Source organism: Neoarthrinium moseri (genome assembly GCF_022829205.1).
Source record: "Neoarthrinium moseri strain CBS 164.80 chromosome Unknown scaffold17_Wmoseri_CBS_16480, whole genome shotgun sequence".
NCBI lineage: Eukaryota > Fungi > Ascomycota > Sordariomycetes > Amphisphaeriales > Apiosporaceae > Neoarthrinium > Neoarthrinium moseri.
The window spans coordinates 453,132-468,124 of record NW_026055131.1 but is presented as its reverse complement, the minus strand read 5'-3'; the positions used below and the strand labels follow the sequence as shown (position 1 = coordinate 468,124).

General features: G+C 53.7%; 5 protein-coding genes across 5 annotated transcripts; 2 read left to right on the top strand and 3 right to left on the bottom strand.

The window, feature by feature from the left end:
• Positions 1-1,568: 1,568 nt before the first annotated feature.
• JN550_005573 (uncharacterized protein) lies at positions 1,569-2,649 on the bottom strand (the record flags this gene model as incomplete). Its single annotated transcript, XM_049317216.1, has 2 exons — positions 1,569-2,276; positions 2,632-2,649. The coding sequence occupies 2 exons, from the start codon at positions 2,647-2,649 to the stop codon at positions 1,569-1,571; spliced, it is 726 nt and encodes a 241-aa protein (XP_049172586.1).
• A 727-nt stretch (positions 2,650-3,376) lies between these two features.
• JN550_005572 (uncharacterized protein) lies at positions 3,377-6,700 on the top strand (the record flags this gene model as incomplete). The annotated part of the gene is made up of 1 exon (XM_049317213.1): positions 3,377-6,700. One exon carries the CDS (start codon positions 3,377-3,379, stop codon positions 6,698-6,700), a length of 3,324 nt encoding a protein of 1,107 aa, XP_049172585.1.
• A 1,167-nt stretch (positions 6,701-7,867) lies between these two features.
• Positions 7,868-9,270, top strand: JN550_005571 (uncharacterized protein; the record flags this gene model as incomplete). Its single annotated transcript, XM_049317212.1, has 2 exons — positions 7,868-8,163; positions 8,229-9,270. The coding sequence occupies 2 exons, from the start codon at positions 7,868-7,870 to the stop codon at positions 9,268-9,270; spliced, it is 1,338 nt and encodes a 445-aa protein (XP_049172584.1).
• A 295-nt stretch (positions 9,271-9,565) lies between these two features.
• Positions 9,566-12,661, bottom strand: JN550_005570 (uncharacterized protein; the record flags this gene model as incomplete). The annotated part of the gene is made up of 5 exons (XM_049317211.1): positions 9,566-9,736; positions 9,794-9,861; positions 9,908-10,297; positions 10,366-10,606; positions 10,655-12,661. The coding sequence occupies 5 exons, from the start codon at positions 12,659-12,661 to the stop codon at positions 9,566-9,568; spliced, it is 2,877 nt and encodes a 958-aa protein (XP_049172583.1).
• A 1,176-nt stretch (positions 12,662-13,837) lies between these two features.
• JN550_005569 (uncharacterized protein) lies at positions 13,838-14,973 on the bottom strand (the record flags this gene model as incomplete). The annotated part of the gene is made up of 3 exons (XM_049317210.1): positions 13,838-13,883; positions 13,947-14,589; positions 14,667-14,973. The coding sequence occupies 3 exons, from the start codon at positions 14,971-14,973 to the stop codon at positions 13,838-13,840; spliced, it is 996 nt and encodes a 331-aa protein (XP_049172582.1).
• Positions 14,974-14,993: the final 20 nt, after the last annotated feature.

Genomic DNA, 14,993 nt, shown 5'->3' with positions numbered 1-14,993 from the left:
TTCCTCGTCTTGAGGAACTCAAGTGATTTATCTCCTCGCATACAGTCCGTGCAGCATGCCTCTTGCAGCAATAGTATAACTTGATCAAGACTAAACACACAATACTAGTCGACAGCCCCAGCAAACTACCTTTTCCCATCCGTGCGGTTCAGGTCGAGCCCCACATCTAGTGTCCCAGTGGCTGGCTGCAAAAGACTTCCCCATCCGGCGAAGCGAACCAGATTGACAACTCAATTGATCAACACTATCAACAATAGCGCCTTGTCGAGGTTGCCCTCTCCAACCACGATGTTCAGTCACTAATGCACCACATCAGCCCTCGAGAGGGACCGCCGCCGCGGAGTAAACTCGCGGAGTAAACTCGGGGTCGCTCCCACCACGACAGAACACCATCACAGGAGAATTGGTAACAAACTTCACATGCTGTCCGAAGACGGAGGAGACATGCATGATATCGTGCATTGGTAGACTAGCATAGCTAACCAGGTGATGTTGAAGGGCGTGGCAGTTGTCAAGTGAGCACTGCAAAGTGCATGGGCGTGATCTCATCCAGGCAGAGAGAAGGGCAATCCTATGGGTTGCGAGCCTAGGTTGCTGTCGAACACGGATGCAAATGCATATCTTGTCTTTCCCTATAGCATCTCCATTGCGTATGGTGAGTAGATGGAGTTTTTTGTTTTGGGCCAATCTGAAAGCTCCAGGTTACTGTGACACAACACACACGCAATCTGATATTGAGTATAGAGACCAGTATAACATCCGACGACGTTGAATGAAAAAGCGGGGCACACGGAGGTGCATATAGGCGTGTCGTTCCAGCCGTGATGTCGATGGAATCATCGAGCGATTGACCTTCCATATTGGGACTGGGCATGCTTAAGCGAAAGGGAACGGCTTCACGCCCAGTGTTTATGTATATCGGGTGCCGAGTTGACTACATCTGTACACAACCACCTTGAACGCACAATTCATCACATAGCAGCACGAGCACGCATGACAGCACTTGAGGGTTGGAGAGCACAACTCGGCTCTAATTGCCTTCTTGCTTTATTCTGAGCCTGGCCTTTACATCCCCCGAGAACCATACGTGATCCATACTTCTTCCATCCCACCTTGTGCGCCGACGTTAGACAGGCAGTTCTCCGAGGAGAAGAACTTCCCCATTGAGAACTCTCATATCCACATTTCCACTCTGCACAGTGGTGTTTCATGTTGCTATCCCAGGCCCCTTTCCCCTCTTGAATGTAGCACTCCTACCGCAGGTCGAGATTCATATTTCGAAGCAGGCAGGATCTTGGCTGGGCGGTTGGTCAGGCCTGACGATGTGTCTATTGCCTAAGGAATATGGTCGCCGTGCTCCTTGGGGTAACGCCAGACCTAGCAAGCCTGAAAATGCAGTCCCGCCGTGAGGAACGTAGCGCAGTTGCTGGGGAACATCCGATGTGTCAGGATGTGGTCAAGGCCACCGAGGTGTTGGGCAACCGTGATATTCATCATTCGTAATATAACGTCTTCCTTATCTGTACAAAACACCAGGGTATTTTTCTTTCCTTCCTCCAAGCGCCAGTTCAGCGCCCAAACAGCTCATTCAAGCTGACCTGTCGTCCGCCCAGTCCTGGCATGGTAAAGCCCGCACCGCCTCCCTGCAGCGACACCCGCTCGCCGCGATCCTGCTGAGCCGCACGGGACTCCCTGGCCTTGTGCCAGAGGGCCTTGATGAGGTCGGCGTTGGACTGCGCCGAGGAGTCGGGCTGCTGCTGCTGCTGCTGTTCCTCGTGGATGAAGAGGCCCCAGATCTTGGAGGGGGTGCCGTCGTCCTGCTCGCCGTCGTGGCCGTCCATGTGCAGCATCAAGATACCCTGGGTGAGCTCGACGTCCCGTATGCCGCCGAGGTGCAGGGTCATGTTGTCGATGCCCTTGCGGTTGAGGATGAAGATGCAGCACTTCTCGATGCTGTCGCCCAGCTGGCAGACGAACAGGGTGCCCTCGATGTTGGCCTTCTGCCAGTCGCCGGCGGTGGTGTCGAGGGAGTAGACGACGGCGTTGGCGGCGATGCCGAGGATGGAGGTGATGGTGGGCAGGTAGCGCTGGAGCACGGCCAGGTTGAGGTCGGTATTCGTCCGGACGGTCAGCTGGGCGGCGGGAACGGGGGGATGGGCGGCCATGTAGAGGGCCGTGTCTGACTCATAGTCGGACGTGACCTGGGCGGCAGCTTCTTGGGCGGCTAGATGCTGCGATCGCGTCCTCTGGTGACCGTGGCCGTGGTTGTGGTGGGACTGGGAATTCGACGAGGTGTGTTGGTGGTTCCGTCTCTTGCGGGGTGTCGAGGACATTGTGGAGGAGGGGGAGGAGGACGACGACGAAGGAAAAGGCTGCGGGCAGGCGCGTGCGTGAAGCTGTCGTCGGGATCGCGAAATGTGTGTGATCAAACGGCGCAAGGGCAACAACCGGCTTGAAGAGCGTCGCCGTGAGTTGGGGAATCAATCAGTGGAAAGGCACGATCACTCCACGGTCTGTCTGTTTGGTAGTGCTGACCCTAGGTCAAGAAGGTTGGAGCTCCAGCTCTCCAATGCGCCGCCAATGGCAGAGTGCCGATAGTCGCAGCTTATCGCAGCCGCCGCCCGAAAGTACCTGACGGTGGGTATCCATAGTGCCACAGTGCCACAGTACCGTGGTGACGGGCACCAAGTCCCAAGTGCCGGCGTGCACAGTTCGACCAAGTAGGTATCCTTTCAAGTCGATTATTGGGCGACATGTGACTGGCAATTGCTTGCATCTGGTTCTTGGTTGTCATTGATGTCTACAGCATGTGGACAAACACCCAAAGCACATGATTCTGTTGCGACAAACCCTGTAGCCCTCTACCTTTTGGTTCCAAGCCTGCAAGCCTGCAAGCCCTTGTGATGCCCTAGCTCACGTACCTATGTACTTAGGTACCTGTAGATTAGGTAGTTAGCGTGTCGCGCGGGTCATTACCACCGCTGCCCCGCCTACGTCACTCACTGCCCAGGGGGCAGACTCAGCTTGGGCGAGGATATGATCCAATGGGATAGGATACCTCAGGCTTGATAGGGTGCGTGGTAGGACTGCTGCTGAGTCGCAAGCCATCCTGGGGTGTCGCATGCTTGACTCGGACGACACCTCACTGAACACCCACACTGCGTGCAGAGATCACCATGATGCATGAGGTCAAGCTCAACTGCTGAGAGATGGATGATGGATCGCAGCTTGTCTCTGAAATCTTCTACCGCTCCCACACCCCCTCTACTCCAACTCTGCCTGCCCTAACACAAGCCGACGCCCGCGCGCCTGGCACCTGAACACGACGACCTCGAGCGCGAACCTGCCCACCAACGCCACCCAGGGCCCATCCGCCATGGCCGCAGATGGAAACTCCGAGACGCAGCAGTCCGCTTCGGAGCCTGTTGACGTCGAACACGAGTTGACGGCGAGCTCCACGCACTATTCGCTGTCGCGCGCCGTCCACGCGCGCAAAGCCGAGTTTGTGAGGCCCCACCGCATCCGCATCAAGGTCGGCTCGTGGAACGTCGCTGCCTGCCCCGGCACCGACAAGGACCTTGCCAGCTGGTTCGTCGAGGGCAAGGGGCTGGAGCCTCACCTGGACACCCATCTTGCTGACCGAAGCTTGCGCGAGAGCGGCACGGTTGAGGAGGAGACCCCCGCCGACGACCAACAAGCCCCCGCCGCCTCCAAGAGCGAAGACCAGACGTACGTAGAGGTATCTACCAGGAAAGGCGACAGCGGTGATGTCAAGAAATTGGAGCCAAAGTCACAAGCAGAGGCAGAGCACCACGCCGAGCCGACGATAAGGACCGTTGGCGGCTCCGACATTGGCCTGTACGTCTTGGGCCTTCAGGAGATTATCTCGCTGAATCTAATCTCAGGATATGGCGACACCTCCGCAACCGCCAAATGGCAGGCCGCTCTCGAAGCCGCACTGCCCGCTGGCTACACGCTGGTTGCCTCGCAACAGCTATCCGGCCTCCTGCTTCTTGTCTACGCCTCGCCTGATGTCGCCGCCACCATCTCCAATGTCTCAACCGTTTCCGTCGGTACAGGAATTCTGGGCTACATGGGTAATAAAGGCGGCGTTTCCACAAGGGTCCTCCTCGGCGAGACGACGCGTTTAGTATTTACAGACTGTCACTTGGCTTCTGGCCATGACCAGGCCAACCTGGAACGTCGGTGGTGGGACTACAACCGCATTCTGAGCCAGACCCAGTTCAGCCCGGTGTCCCACAGCGGGGTTTCCGAGGACGAGAGTGAAGGCATCGGAGATGAGGATTTTGCTTTCTGGTTCGGGGATCTCAACTTCCGCCTCGATGGGCTGCCAGGCGACGATATTCGGCGCTTACTCATGCTGCATACCCGGGGCGAGTACGATTTGAGCAAGAAGGAGACGCAGAAAGCTCTCTCGGATGAGGACAGTGTCATCATCTTGCACAACAAGGACGACAGCGATGACGAAGGATCCAACACACCTGGCATGGTATCGCGTGAGGCGAGCTTCAACAAGGACGATGATGACAAGACGGACCTACCCGACCCAGACGACTTTGTCCCCGACCCCCATGATGACCCGGCTTCCCTCCAGGCCACTCTCGACTCATTGCTGCCGCATGATCAGCTCAGTCGAACTATCAAGGACAGAAAGGCATTCCATGAAGGCTGGCGCGAAGGTGCCATCACGTTTCTTCCTAGTTACAAGTACGACGTTGGTACCATTGGCCTGTTTGATTCATCGGAGAAACGCCGTGCTCCTAGCTGGTGCGATCGCATCCTGTATCGCACAAGAACGGACCTGGACAATCACAAGGCCAAAATCGCCGAGGAAGAAGCGTCCAGGAAGAAAGACGAGGACATGAAGAAGCGGGGTATCGACTCGGCTGCTGACGACGAGAGTGTCTTGTTTGACTATGACCCCGACAAGGATGTTTCTTCTACGGCTGCCAATGATAACTCGTATGATTATGATGAGTACGACGAAGGCAACGATGATGCAGAAGGGGCCACCGAGACTGTCATCACCAAAGAGGGCTACCAGGATCACCTCCGGCTTGATCTATACACTACACATCAGCGCGTCACGAGTAGTGACCACAAGCCAATTGTGGCGCTATTCACGCTTGATTATGATGCTGTGGTTCCAGAGCTCAAGGCCAAAGTCCATGCCGAGGTTGCTAGGGAGTTAGACAGAGCCGAGAATGAGGGCCGGCCTGGGATCACCATTGTGGTTGACCGCCATGAAAGCGGCTCTACGAGAAGCGACAAAGATGTCCATGATGGCAGCGATGGTGTCGACTTTGGTGAAGTTGGCTTCCTGCGATCTGTGACGCGTTCTCTGACAGTGGCCAACACCGGCGGGGTGCCTGCTACTTTGTGTTTCGTGGAAAAGCCAAGTATTGAGGAGGAAGGTGCAACCACTGATCGTGACGACGACCACAGGTCTGACTGGCTGACTGTGTCTCTTGACCATGCTTCAGACTCGTCGACGCAAGGTCCTGGGACACAGTCCCCAGGGAAGGACCAGAAGGAAATTACCCTTGATCCCGGCGAGACAGCATCGGCAACCCTGACCATCTCGGTAACCTCGCTGTCCCACCTTCGGGCGCTGAATGCAGGCACCACTGCGCTCGAAGACGTGCTCGTACTTCGCGTCACAGAAGGACGTGATCACTTCATTCCTGTTCGAGCTGTATGGCTTCCCTCTTGCTTCGGGCGGAGTGTCGACGAACTGATACGTATACCACCTCAAAGTGGTGGGCTGAGAGGATTTGTTGGCAAATGGAAAGCAGGCAACAAGATTGATGGCAGGGACTGGAAAGGAGGAAGCATCCCGTACAGTCTGGATGTTCACTCCTCTTCGCCCCCTGAGCTTTACAAGTTGACAGAGGCGATCGAGAGCCTGACTGAGCGAGCTGTTGCGGACGAAAACATGCTTCAAGAAGACAAAACTAAACTGCCGCGAGATCAAGTCGGATGGCCTTTCGTGGAGAGACCCGCTGCCAGTTCGAGTGCAGCAGGGCCGGAGCACGGCCTGCACCGACTCGCCGTTATCGAAGCACTGGACACTGATCACCCCACCCATATCCTGGACGTTCTGCCCAAGACAGAGCTTACAGCTCTTGTTCAACTCGAAATCATGACCGACGTTCTGAGGTTGTTCCTCCGTTCGCTGACGGATGGCATTGTCACAGCTCCTATCTTTGCCCAGATCGAGTCAGTTCTGCCGGCCCTTGGGAATTCATCCACGGCCTTGCGCCCTGCGAAAGAAGTTGAAGACGACAAAACCACTATCCTGGACATACTGTCCGGGGCGCCGTATCACAATATCTCCTTTGTCTTCGTCACGAGCATGCTCGCCAAAGCGGCCACCGAGATTATCCCTCTCAAGACCAAAGAGGTGGAGACGCTGAACTCTGATGCAAAGACCAAGGGCAAAGGACGAAGCTTGAGCCTCCGAAAGAGGGCCAATAGCAGCGAAGATGTAGACCAAGCAGCGATTCAGACGAGATTGGCTTGGGAAAGAAAGGTTGCCGAAAGCTTGGGATCTGCTATCTGCCGGTCTGGCCCTCCTGGGGATGGATCAACGAAAGGGAAAGAGAAGGAAAGAAAGGCCAGCGAGGAGAGAATGAGAGGTCTGGTCGAGATCTTTCTCAGAAGGCGGGATGGAAGCTAAGGCGAAAGAAACGCCGACCAACTGACATACATTGCCAGGGTCAGACTGCCAGTGTACTATGGTATGTTATTATAGGACGCCGCGGAGCTGACGGGAGCAAGGGTCGGTATACCAAGGACTCAGACCCAGAAGCTCCCACGTGGAGAGTGGAGCTGCAGATGATAATGAGTGGTACGGACAATTGGTTGAAATCGCGGCCAGCTAGGAAGATCGCCATCATAATGTTTAGCCTGCCTCTCAGGATACAACTTAGATATGTAATCACATAGAATATATCATACTTCACTGAGAATGTAGCCATTTCGATCGAATGATATAAGGTTTACTTGTTATGCGTTGCCAAGATACATGACTGCCCGGCTTATCGTATTGCATATCCTTAAACATCACCTCGGGCCCGGACTGACCAACTCCTATTTGGCAACTTCGGGTATTTCGGCCATTATTCACGACCTCATGGAAGATATGTATTGCGGGTGCCATAAACATAGTTCTGAACGAGCGCGGACTGTGATAGACTACCGAAGTGAAATCACTCACGTCTTGCGAGATCTGTGGCCGCAAGGATAGAGGTTGTATGTATTTCGATGACCTCGAAATGGCACCACTGCCAAGTCAACCCGAGTTTGTTGCTTGCCGGCAGGGATACTTGTGGCCCGAACCAGCTTAGTCGGGCGGTCCTTGCGGGATGTCGGTTTTTTCTCAAGCCCGCCGCTATCAGGGACCCACCCCGGCACGGGTCTCCTTTTGAACTGTTGAGCCGGAGGGCATGTGTGTAGAGGACAGAGGCTGCTGCCCCTCTTTCTCGCAGTGATGGGATGGGATGTGCGCGGTCATAATATAGTAGTCTGGTATTGGCTGGCTAAGGCAGGCTTACACCTAACGTCTCCAAGATATAGTCGCCTTAGCCAGATACCCTTGGGTGCGAACGCGAGGAACGGTGGAAACTCTAATGTTGGAAAAGGGGCCGTCGCGGGTCCCGAATTCAAACTAGGTTTTTAGTCAGTGGGTCTGGGACAGTGCCGTTGAGAAGTGCCATATAAACTGAAGATGTCTAATGTTTCGCCCAGTCTTCTCTCGTAACTGACACCTCTTCTGAAACCCATCTTCGTCTAGCCGAACGGGCAAGAGCGCTACGATATACTGTGCCAAGCGCATCCGCCCACGATGGATGCCAGTAACTTCAAAGTCATTGTGGTGGGTGCGGGCCCGGCCGGGCTCACGGCAGCTCACTCGCTATCCCTCGCCGGCATTGACTATGTTGTCTTGGAGGGCCGCGATGAGATGTTCGTCGACTCGGGCGCCAGTCTGGTGCTGGGGCCCCAGTCCCTGAGGGTTATGCAGCAGTTCGGGCTCCTCTCGAGGCTCAAGGAAATCGGCGGCGAGATGCAGCACACCAAGTCCTACGACCTCGATGGGAATGTCTTCGAAAACCACCACAATTTCCGCTTGATGAGAGCCAAGTAAGTTTGCTCCGTGGGTCAGAAATAACCTCCTTAAGGAGCGGCTTTCTGACAGTAAGACATAGCCATGGTATTGGGCCCCTGGCGTTCCACCGGAGCCAACTGATTGAGACGATATACGACGGGCTTCCAGTGCGCGCCAAGTCACAGATCCTGACGGGGAAAAAGGTGGTCGATATCGAGGCAAATGCCGACGGTGTCAAAGTCCACTGCAGTGACGGCACCGTCCACGAAGGGTCGATAGTCCTAGGCGCCGACGGCGTGTACAGCCGGACCCGCCGCATCATGCGGAAGCTCGCGTTGGCGGAGGATCCCTCCCGGGAGTGGGATGCTGAGGTGCCGTTCACGACGGCGTACAAGTGCATGTGGTGCAGTTTTCCCCGTCCCGCCGGATCGGAGCCAGGCGAGGGCTACAACACCCACCACACGGACAAGTCGTCCATGTACATCTCGGGCAGCGAGCGAAGCTGGATCTTCCTCTACCAGAAGCTGCCCCAGGAGACCCGGGAGCGGACGTCGTACTCGATCAAGGACGCCGAGGAGTTCGCCGCCACCTTTGCCGACTTCCGCATCACCGACACGCTCAAGGTCGAGGACGCCCTGGCCAGGCGCATGACGGCCGGCATGGCCAACCTCGAGGAGGGCATCCTGCAGCACTGGAGCTGGGGCCGGATCGTGCTGGTGGGCGACGCCTGCCACAAGTACACGCCCAACGCCGGGCTGGGCTTCAACAACGGCGTGCAGGACGTCGTGGCGCTGTGCAACCGGCTGCAGGCGGCGCGGGCGGCGTGTGGCGGCAAGCCCCTGGACGCGGCCGCCCTGTCCGGCCTCTTCGCCGAGTACCAGCGGGAGCGGTACGAGCGCGCCGAGGAGGACCGCTACAAGTCGGCGCACATCACGCGCATCCACGCGTGGTCCGACCGGCTGCACTGGATCATCGCCCGCTTCATCCTGCCCTTCCAGTTCGTCCAGCGCCTCCTGACCAACTACCTGGCCCGCAAGACGATCAGCACGGCGCTGCTGCTCAACTACGTGTCTGCGGAGGAGCCGTTCGTCGGCCTGGTTCCGTGGCTGCACAAGATGCCTGGTTTCGTTTCCCAGGAATAGAGCTAGAAGATGTGAGTGAGCAAGGTTGGGTTTTCGGCGTTTTATAGAATAGACTGTGGTGTTCAAGTTAAAGTCATTAGATACCGTTATCGTCTTGCTGGCTACGGCGTGCACTAGGGCAGATCATTCGCAAGCGAGATTAGAGAGTTGTCAGCGTATCACGTTCTAATTGGAGAAAGAATTCAAATCAATATCTTCGACTGTTGAGTGAGTGATCGGAAGCCACCACCCAGAATCGGCTACCATTGTCCTACCGACGCGTCAACTGTTGTCGCTTTTTTTCGGTCCAAGTGTACTAGTCTGAGCTCCTCCGGAGAGAAACTTTTATAGCCATCCGTCGCGCAAATATGTTGGAAGCGCGCAGTCCACGAACCTGCCATGCCTCCAGACCCAGGTTCTGGGCATACATGCGGTATGCTAACAATGGGACCCTCTCCCGATGGAAGTGGGTTCCAATCTGCGACTTCTGGTCAGGGCATCAGCACAAGCAACAATGAAATGTAGTTGCTTAAGGTTGACTTACAGCTGGTTTTAGATCCAAATAAACTACTTCCCGGCGAGTAGCTCTTAGGTTGGCCGAAAAGGCCAGTACTCGGGTGTGGGTCAGTCGGCAAGGGGGGCTGAACTGAGCTCTTACTGGCTACTGATGGTTTTCCAAACAGTGACGCGGGTGAAGTGGAACTATTGCCAGCCGCTGATAGTGATTCAAACGGTGCTGGTGTTGAGGAGAAGCTGAATAGACCACCAGAGCCTTTAGAAGGCCGGTCTGTCGCCGCCGCCGTATTCGGGAAGAGCTGGTTGCTTGTCGAAGAAAAACTTGCAAATCCCCCAAGCGCAGGCTGATCAGAAGAGACATCGAATATGCTTCGGGGTTTGGTAGGTTTCTGAGTCTTTGCCGGCTGAATAGGAACGCCAATAATGACGTTAGCCGTCTCCGTGGAAGTAGAGGGAGTAGGGATAGACGTCGATGGAACTGGAGCAGGCGTTGAAACGGGGACTGCACGTTCGTTGTCTAGTTCAGTGAAAACTAGAGTCCAATCCTGATTAGCTATGCAGTGTTCTAGCGCTATCAGTATCAATGGTCGCTTCACATACAGTGGGTCTTGCGTTCGCGATACTTGTTGCAAGATTGCAGGCCCCTTTTCAGAGAATCATACTCTTCCTTGATTTCAGAACGTTCGAGTCGGATGTCCTCGGACTCAGACGCAAGGCGGTCAAGCTCTTCATCGTCCATATTATTGATCATCTCAGTCGTGAGGATCTTCGGGATCTCTTCAATGAGGCAATTCTCTATCGCAAGAACAATCATATTCTCGGTGAAGGTACGGAGCGAGACCTATTCAGCGATGAGCAAAACTTCGTTCCTTGTTGAGCGCAAACCTACCTGGTAGTATGTTTCGGCTTTGTTTATTAGGCCCGCGGCGTCAAATTTGCTACGCCGAGAGGCGCTTGGATTTCGCGCAAGTTTTGTTCGCCCCTCTTTGGTGAAAACCTCTGGCTGGCTCTTCAGAAGGTCTCGTAGAATTTCAGATATCATATTCTTGCGATTTCGGCGTCCTAGAAGGGTTATGAACTCTGTCTCCAGCGGTTGAGGGTGCCCATGGAGATAGTGATGAAGCAGTTCCTCCATTTTGTTCTCAAGTAGGGTCCATCTCTTCTCGAAGTAAGGGTCAACAACCTCTGAGAGGAGAGTGGAGTATGTTTTGCTGTCGGGGCCGGTCACGTAAGCAAGAAGCTTCTCAACGAACATCTGGGTTATGCCGATAGTGATTCGCATATGCTCTCGAGCAATTCGTTTCCAAGGTTGACATTGATGCCGAAAGAACTCAACAGCCAGCCGGTCATTTGAGGTGCCAGGGAACTCATTTCCCTGATTGGCTGAAGACTGGACCTCCAAACGATTAGCGGCGCGTTGAAAAGAGACTCGGCGAGGTTCATCGACATGATAGTAGGCTAATAATGGTTGCAAGTATGTCGGCAGTGTCTGTTTTTGGCCATCATAACTTTCCTCGTCGTCCTCGTTGATGTCTTCACTATCATCTTCATCCTCTTCATCGTCTTCGCCATGCTGTTCCTGTTCATCGTCGTCATCCTCACCGTCATCACTGTCGACTGCGCCGTTCCTCTCAGCCTTTCTGGGCAACACAATCTCCGTAGAGCCTTTAGTTTCTAGGATATAGGCAAACACTCGGTTAAGATCCCGGACGAGAGCTCGTAACTTTGGAACCCTGCCCTGCAGTGGACTGTTGTTACTACTCTCGGGGAAAAGGCCACCGAAGAATTCATGGCTATAGTTTCCATCAAGAGCATTCCGAGATAGTATCTGATACTGTGAAGTGATCTTGTCAAGGTAAGCACGTAAATCCTTCGGTCCTGACCGGGGTTCTCCCAGCTCACTGAGTCGGACTTGTCGTTCTTGAATCTTGTTTTCGATCTCACTTATGATGCCGCGGAGGTTACTTTTGATGTGTGTCAACAGAAGCGTGCTTAGCCTTCTGCGGAGCATATCGATACCGCAGTTTTTGGATGGTACCGAAGACCAGGGTTCGGACTGGAAGAATTCCGTCTCGGCCTTGTCCCTGCCTTCATCCGATATGTCTTCCTCATTCTCTCCGCGGTTCCGCAGTACATGCCATCCGAGTGCTAGTCTCTTTGAGTCTGAAGTCCTGATCTCTCGAACGTAGTTCTTTTCCTCTTGAGAGCCGGGTTTTAGCATATCGGGTTTTGTCACGATAGTAATTGTGCGCTGCCTCGAAGGGTCATGTTCGTTGACCTTGCTGTGCACTTTCTGTAGGATGAGTTGATTTCGCGCTGATACAACCGCAAGGATTATAGTGTTCTTTCTAGCCATATATCGCGAAACCAACTGATCTACCATTTTGCGTCCAGCCGCGGATTGGTTCTCATCCTCGGAGTGATAGAAGCCTGGAAGATCGACGAGAGTAAGATGCGGAATGTCAGGTCCGCATATCTCTACCCGCAGGACATCCTCAGAGAAGCCTGTATTGCCCTGAAGCATTGTGCGTTTGGCATCCTCAATGATCCGAGGCAGTTCGTTCTTATCAAATTGAGTCTCAGTGAAAGATTGCGATTTGCTTGTGGGAACTGCCGGCAGAATCTGGACATCGATTTTTGTTCTGGTATCGGTACGCAATACTAACTCTGTTGCAAATCGGGTACAGAGCCCATCTTTGACGGGGAACCGTACTCTAGAGATAGCCTCGAGGACGGAACTCTTCCCTGATGATTGGTCCCCAACCACTATGATTTGTGGCAGGTCAACGAAGCGCCCGACTCCATGTTTGCGGAGATCATCAATAGTATCCAAAAGCGATTTCTGGTCCGCATGTAATTGTTCCAGAGCTGCGGTGTCCAAAGAGATGCTGGTCATGATTGTAGATGGCGATTGCGCTCAGCGCGCCTGAAGGGTAGTTCTGAGTGTTGTGTGCGTTTAGAGAAAACAAATAATCGAGACTTATACAATCTGTATGTACCGTGAGAACAAAGCGAATGAATTGGTTATCTTGTTTACTGAAGTTGGAAGTGGCCGAGAATATGATCTGCAGACCTGTGGGCGAGATGGATTCCAGAGACACGAAATAAAGTTTCGCAATCATGTTATGAGATGCGTTCCGGATACCCTGCGAGGCGCAGCAGGCAACCCTCGCTGCACCTGCCCAAGGCCCCGGCCCGCATTAGTCGAAACATCATAAGGCAGGATGGGAGCAACAATGTTTCAGGATGCTTTCCCCAGCTATTGTCCCATTTGCGCCAGCTCAGCACCGTCGAAGACGACTAATCCCCAGACCGATCCGGCGGCCTGATTGACCTGGCGTGCCGTAGCCGTGCGCGACACCGACCAGAAGAGCGGCCAATAGGCATCGCAATATTCAGGGTTCGTGCAAATCCATGGGTATTGCAGCCACTTTCTCCACATCTATTTTTGCGTCCCTCAATAGTGAGGATGAGCGGACTTGCGAAAGACTGTTGGCATGCGGCACCTCAGAGTCTAGCTGAAGGTGATACTCGGCCCACTGGCACAGCCCCTGCATATTGGCGCCAGCCGCACGCAGGATCGCGCTACTTGTCTTGGCAAGGATGAACTTATCGAGAGTTTGCTTGAGAAATGCCACTTAGCCAGATACGCCGACTACCTGCTTTCGAGCTAGGATATTGCCGGGCAGGCATGAGCCAAGGCTGAATTCGAATGAGAATGCCCTCCTAATTCGCGGTTGCCCTCTCAAAGTTGAATATGTTCGACAGGAGATAGGATCCACGCTGTGCTGATCGATCAGTATATCAAGGAATGCTCCAATTTCTATGGGAAATGTAGTAGCGTATGGAGTGATTAGGTTGGTATCATATACTAATCAGTCTAGCTTCCCGTTGACCCTTGAAATGGTATTCAGCAGATGCTTCAGGGCCAACGGATGTCATAAAGTTTCAGGATAGCATTGCCGATGAGCAACAGGTTCTACACCATCATTCGACAGAAGACTTTTGGTATTTAGGTTGGCATAGCTATGAGAGTTCGGGACTAAAGCCATGATAGGTCGTACGCTAGAGTTTAGGATTTCTCATGGTCGAATGGCTTCCGTCCATACACTACGTAACTGAAGAAACCGTTAGCAGCGAGCCCAAACGTATTGGACAAATGATCTCTCAAGGAAACCTACCCAGGCCACCACAGGTGAATCTGAGTGTTGTTTACGTCCTTCAGCGCTTGCAATACGATTGGTTCGATGATGTCTTCTGGCAACACCAAGCCCTTGCGCAGTAGCTTCTCCGAAATGGTTTTGATTACCTGAGAGCCCGAGAGGCTCATATACTTGCCAATAGTGCAGTCTGGCTCCTTCTCGGGCCACGTGTTACCAAAGACCTTGAACTTGACCTCCACGACGTCCACAAATCCGGCTTCGATAAAGTAGTCCTTGTACTTTCTTGCGACCTCTAGATCTCGGCCCATTGCTGCTGCCCCAGCCATAGAAAGGTAAGTCAATTTGTGTAATGCTGTCCGGCGATGTGAGTTATCGTCGGAATCAACGTTCAAAGAAGAGTCTTGGTATTCGATCCAGCCGCCAGGTCTTAGGCTATCGAAAGCCTTCTTGATAACATCCTTATGGTTATCGAAGCAAGTAAATAAGAGGCGCCCGTGTATAAAGTCGAATGGTGCGCCGTGAACCCAGTAATCCTCTACGTCCTCTCGAACGAAAGACACGTTGGGCACAGTGGCTGATACATCTGGCTGAATAAGACTGAGATCGGAGCCAATGACTTCAGATCCGGGATGACGTCGTGCATACTCGATTGCCCAGATTCCTTTTGTTCGCTGATTTCAGCGTCGTGAGAGAAGACTGCCTCCACCTCCCATCCTCAGACATGGAGAAGGAGCTTACCAGTGCCAGTGCCCAAATCCAAAACCCGAGGCGGATCACCTTCAATCGGAGCGAGATGCAAAGCATCATCGGGATTTTTGCTCCGAGTTTGTGGATCTTGCAAACTGTGCACTTGTATGCAAAAGCCTTTATGGGTGACGTCAAGACGATCTTGCTCTCCGGCATCGTTAGGTAAGAAATACTTGTCCGGTTTGTAGTTCTGCCATGTCCTGCCGTTCTCATCCTCGACAGATACGGGGTCACCTATAGTGCCCGCTTGGCTGGGTTCGCCAAAGGTCTGAATGCCTATTTCCTTCTTAGTTTCCATGGTGTTGCTGGCTGCTGTGG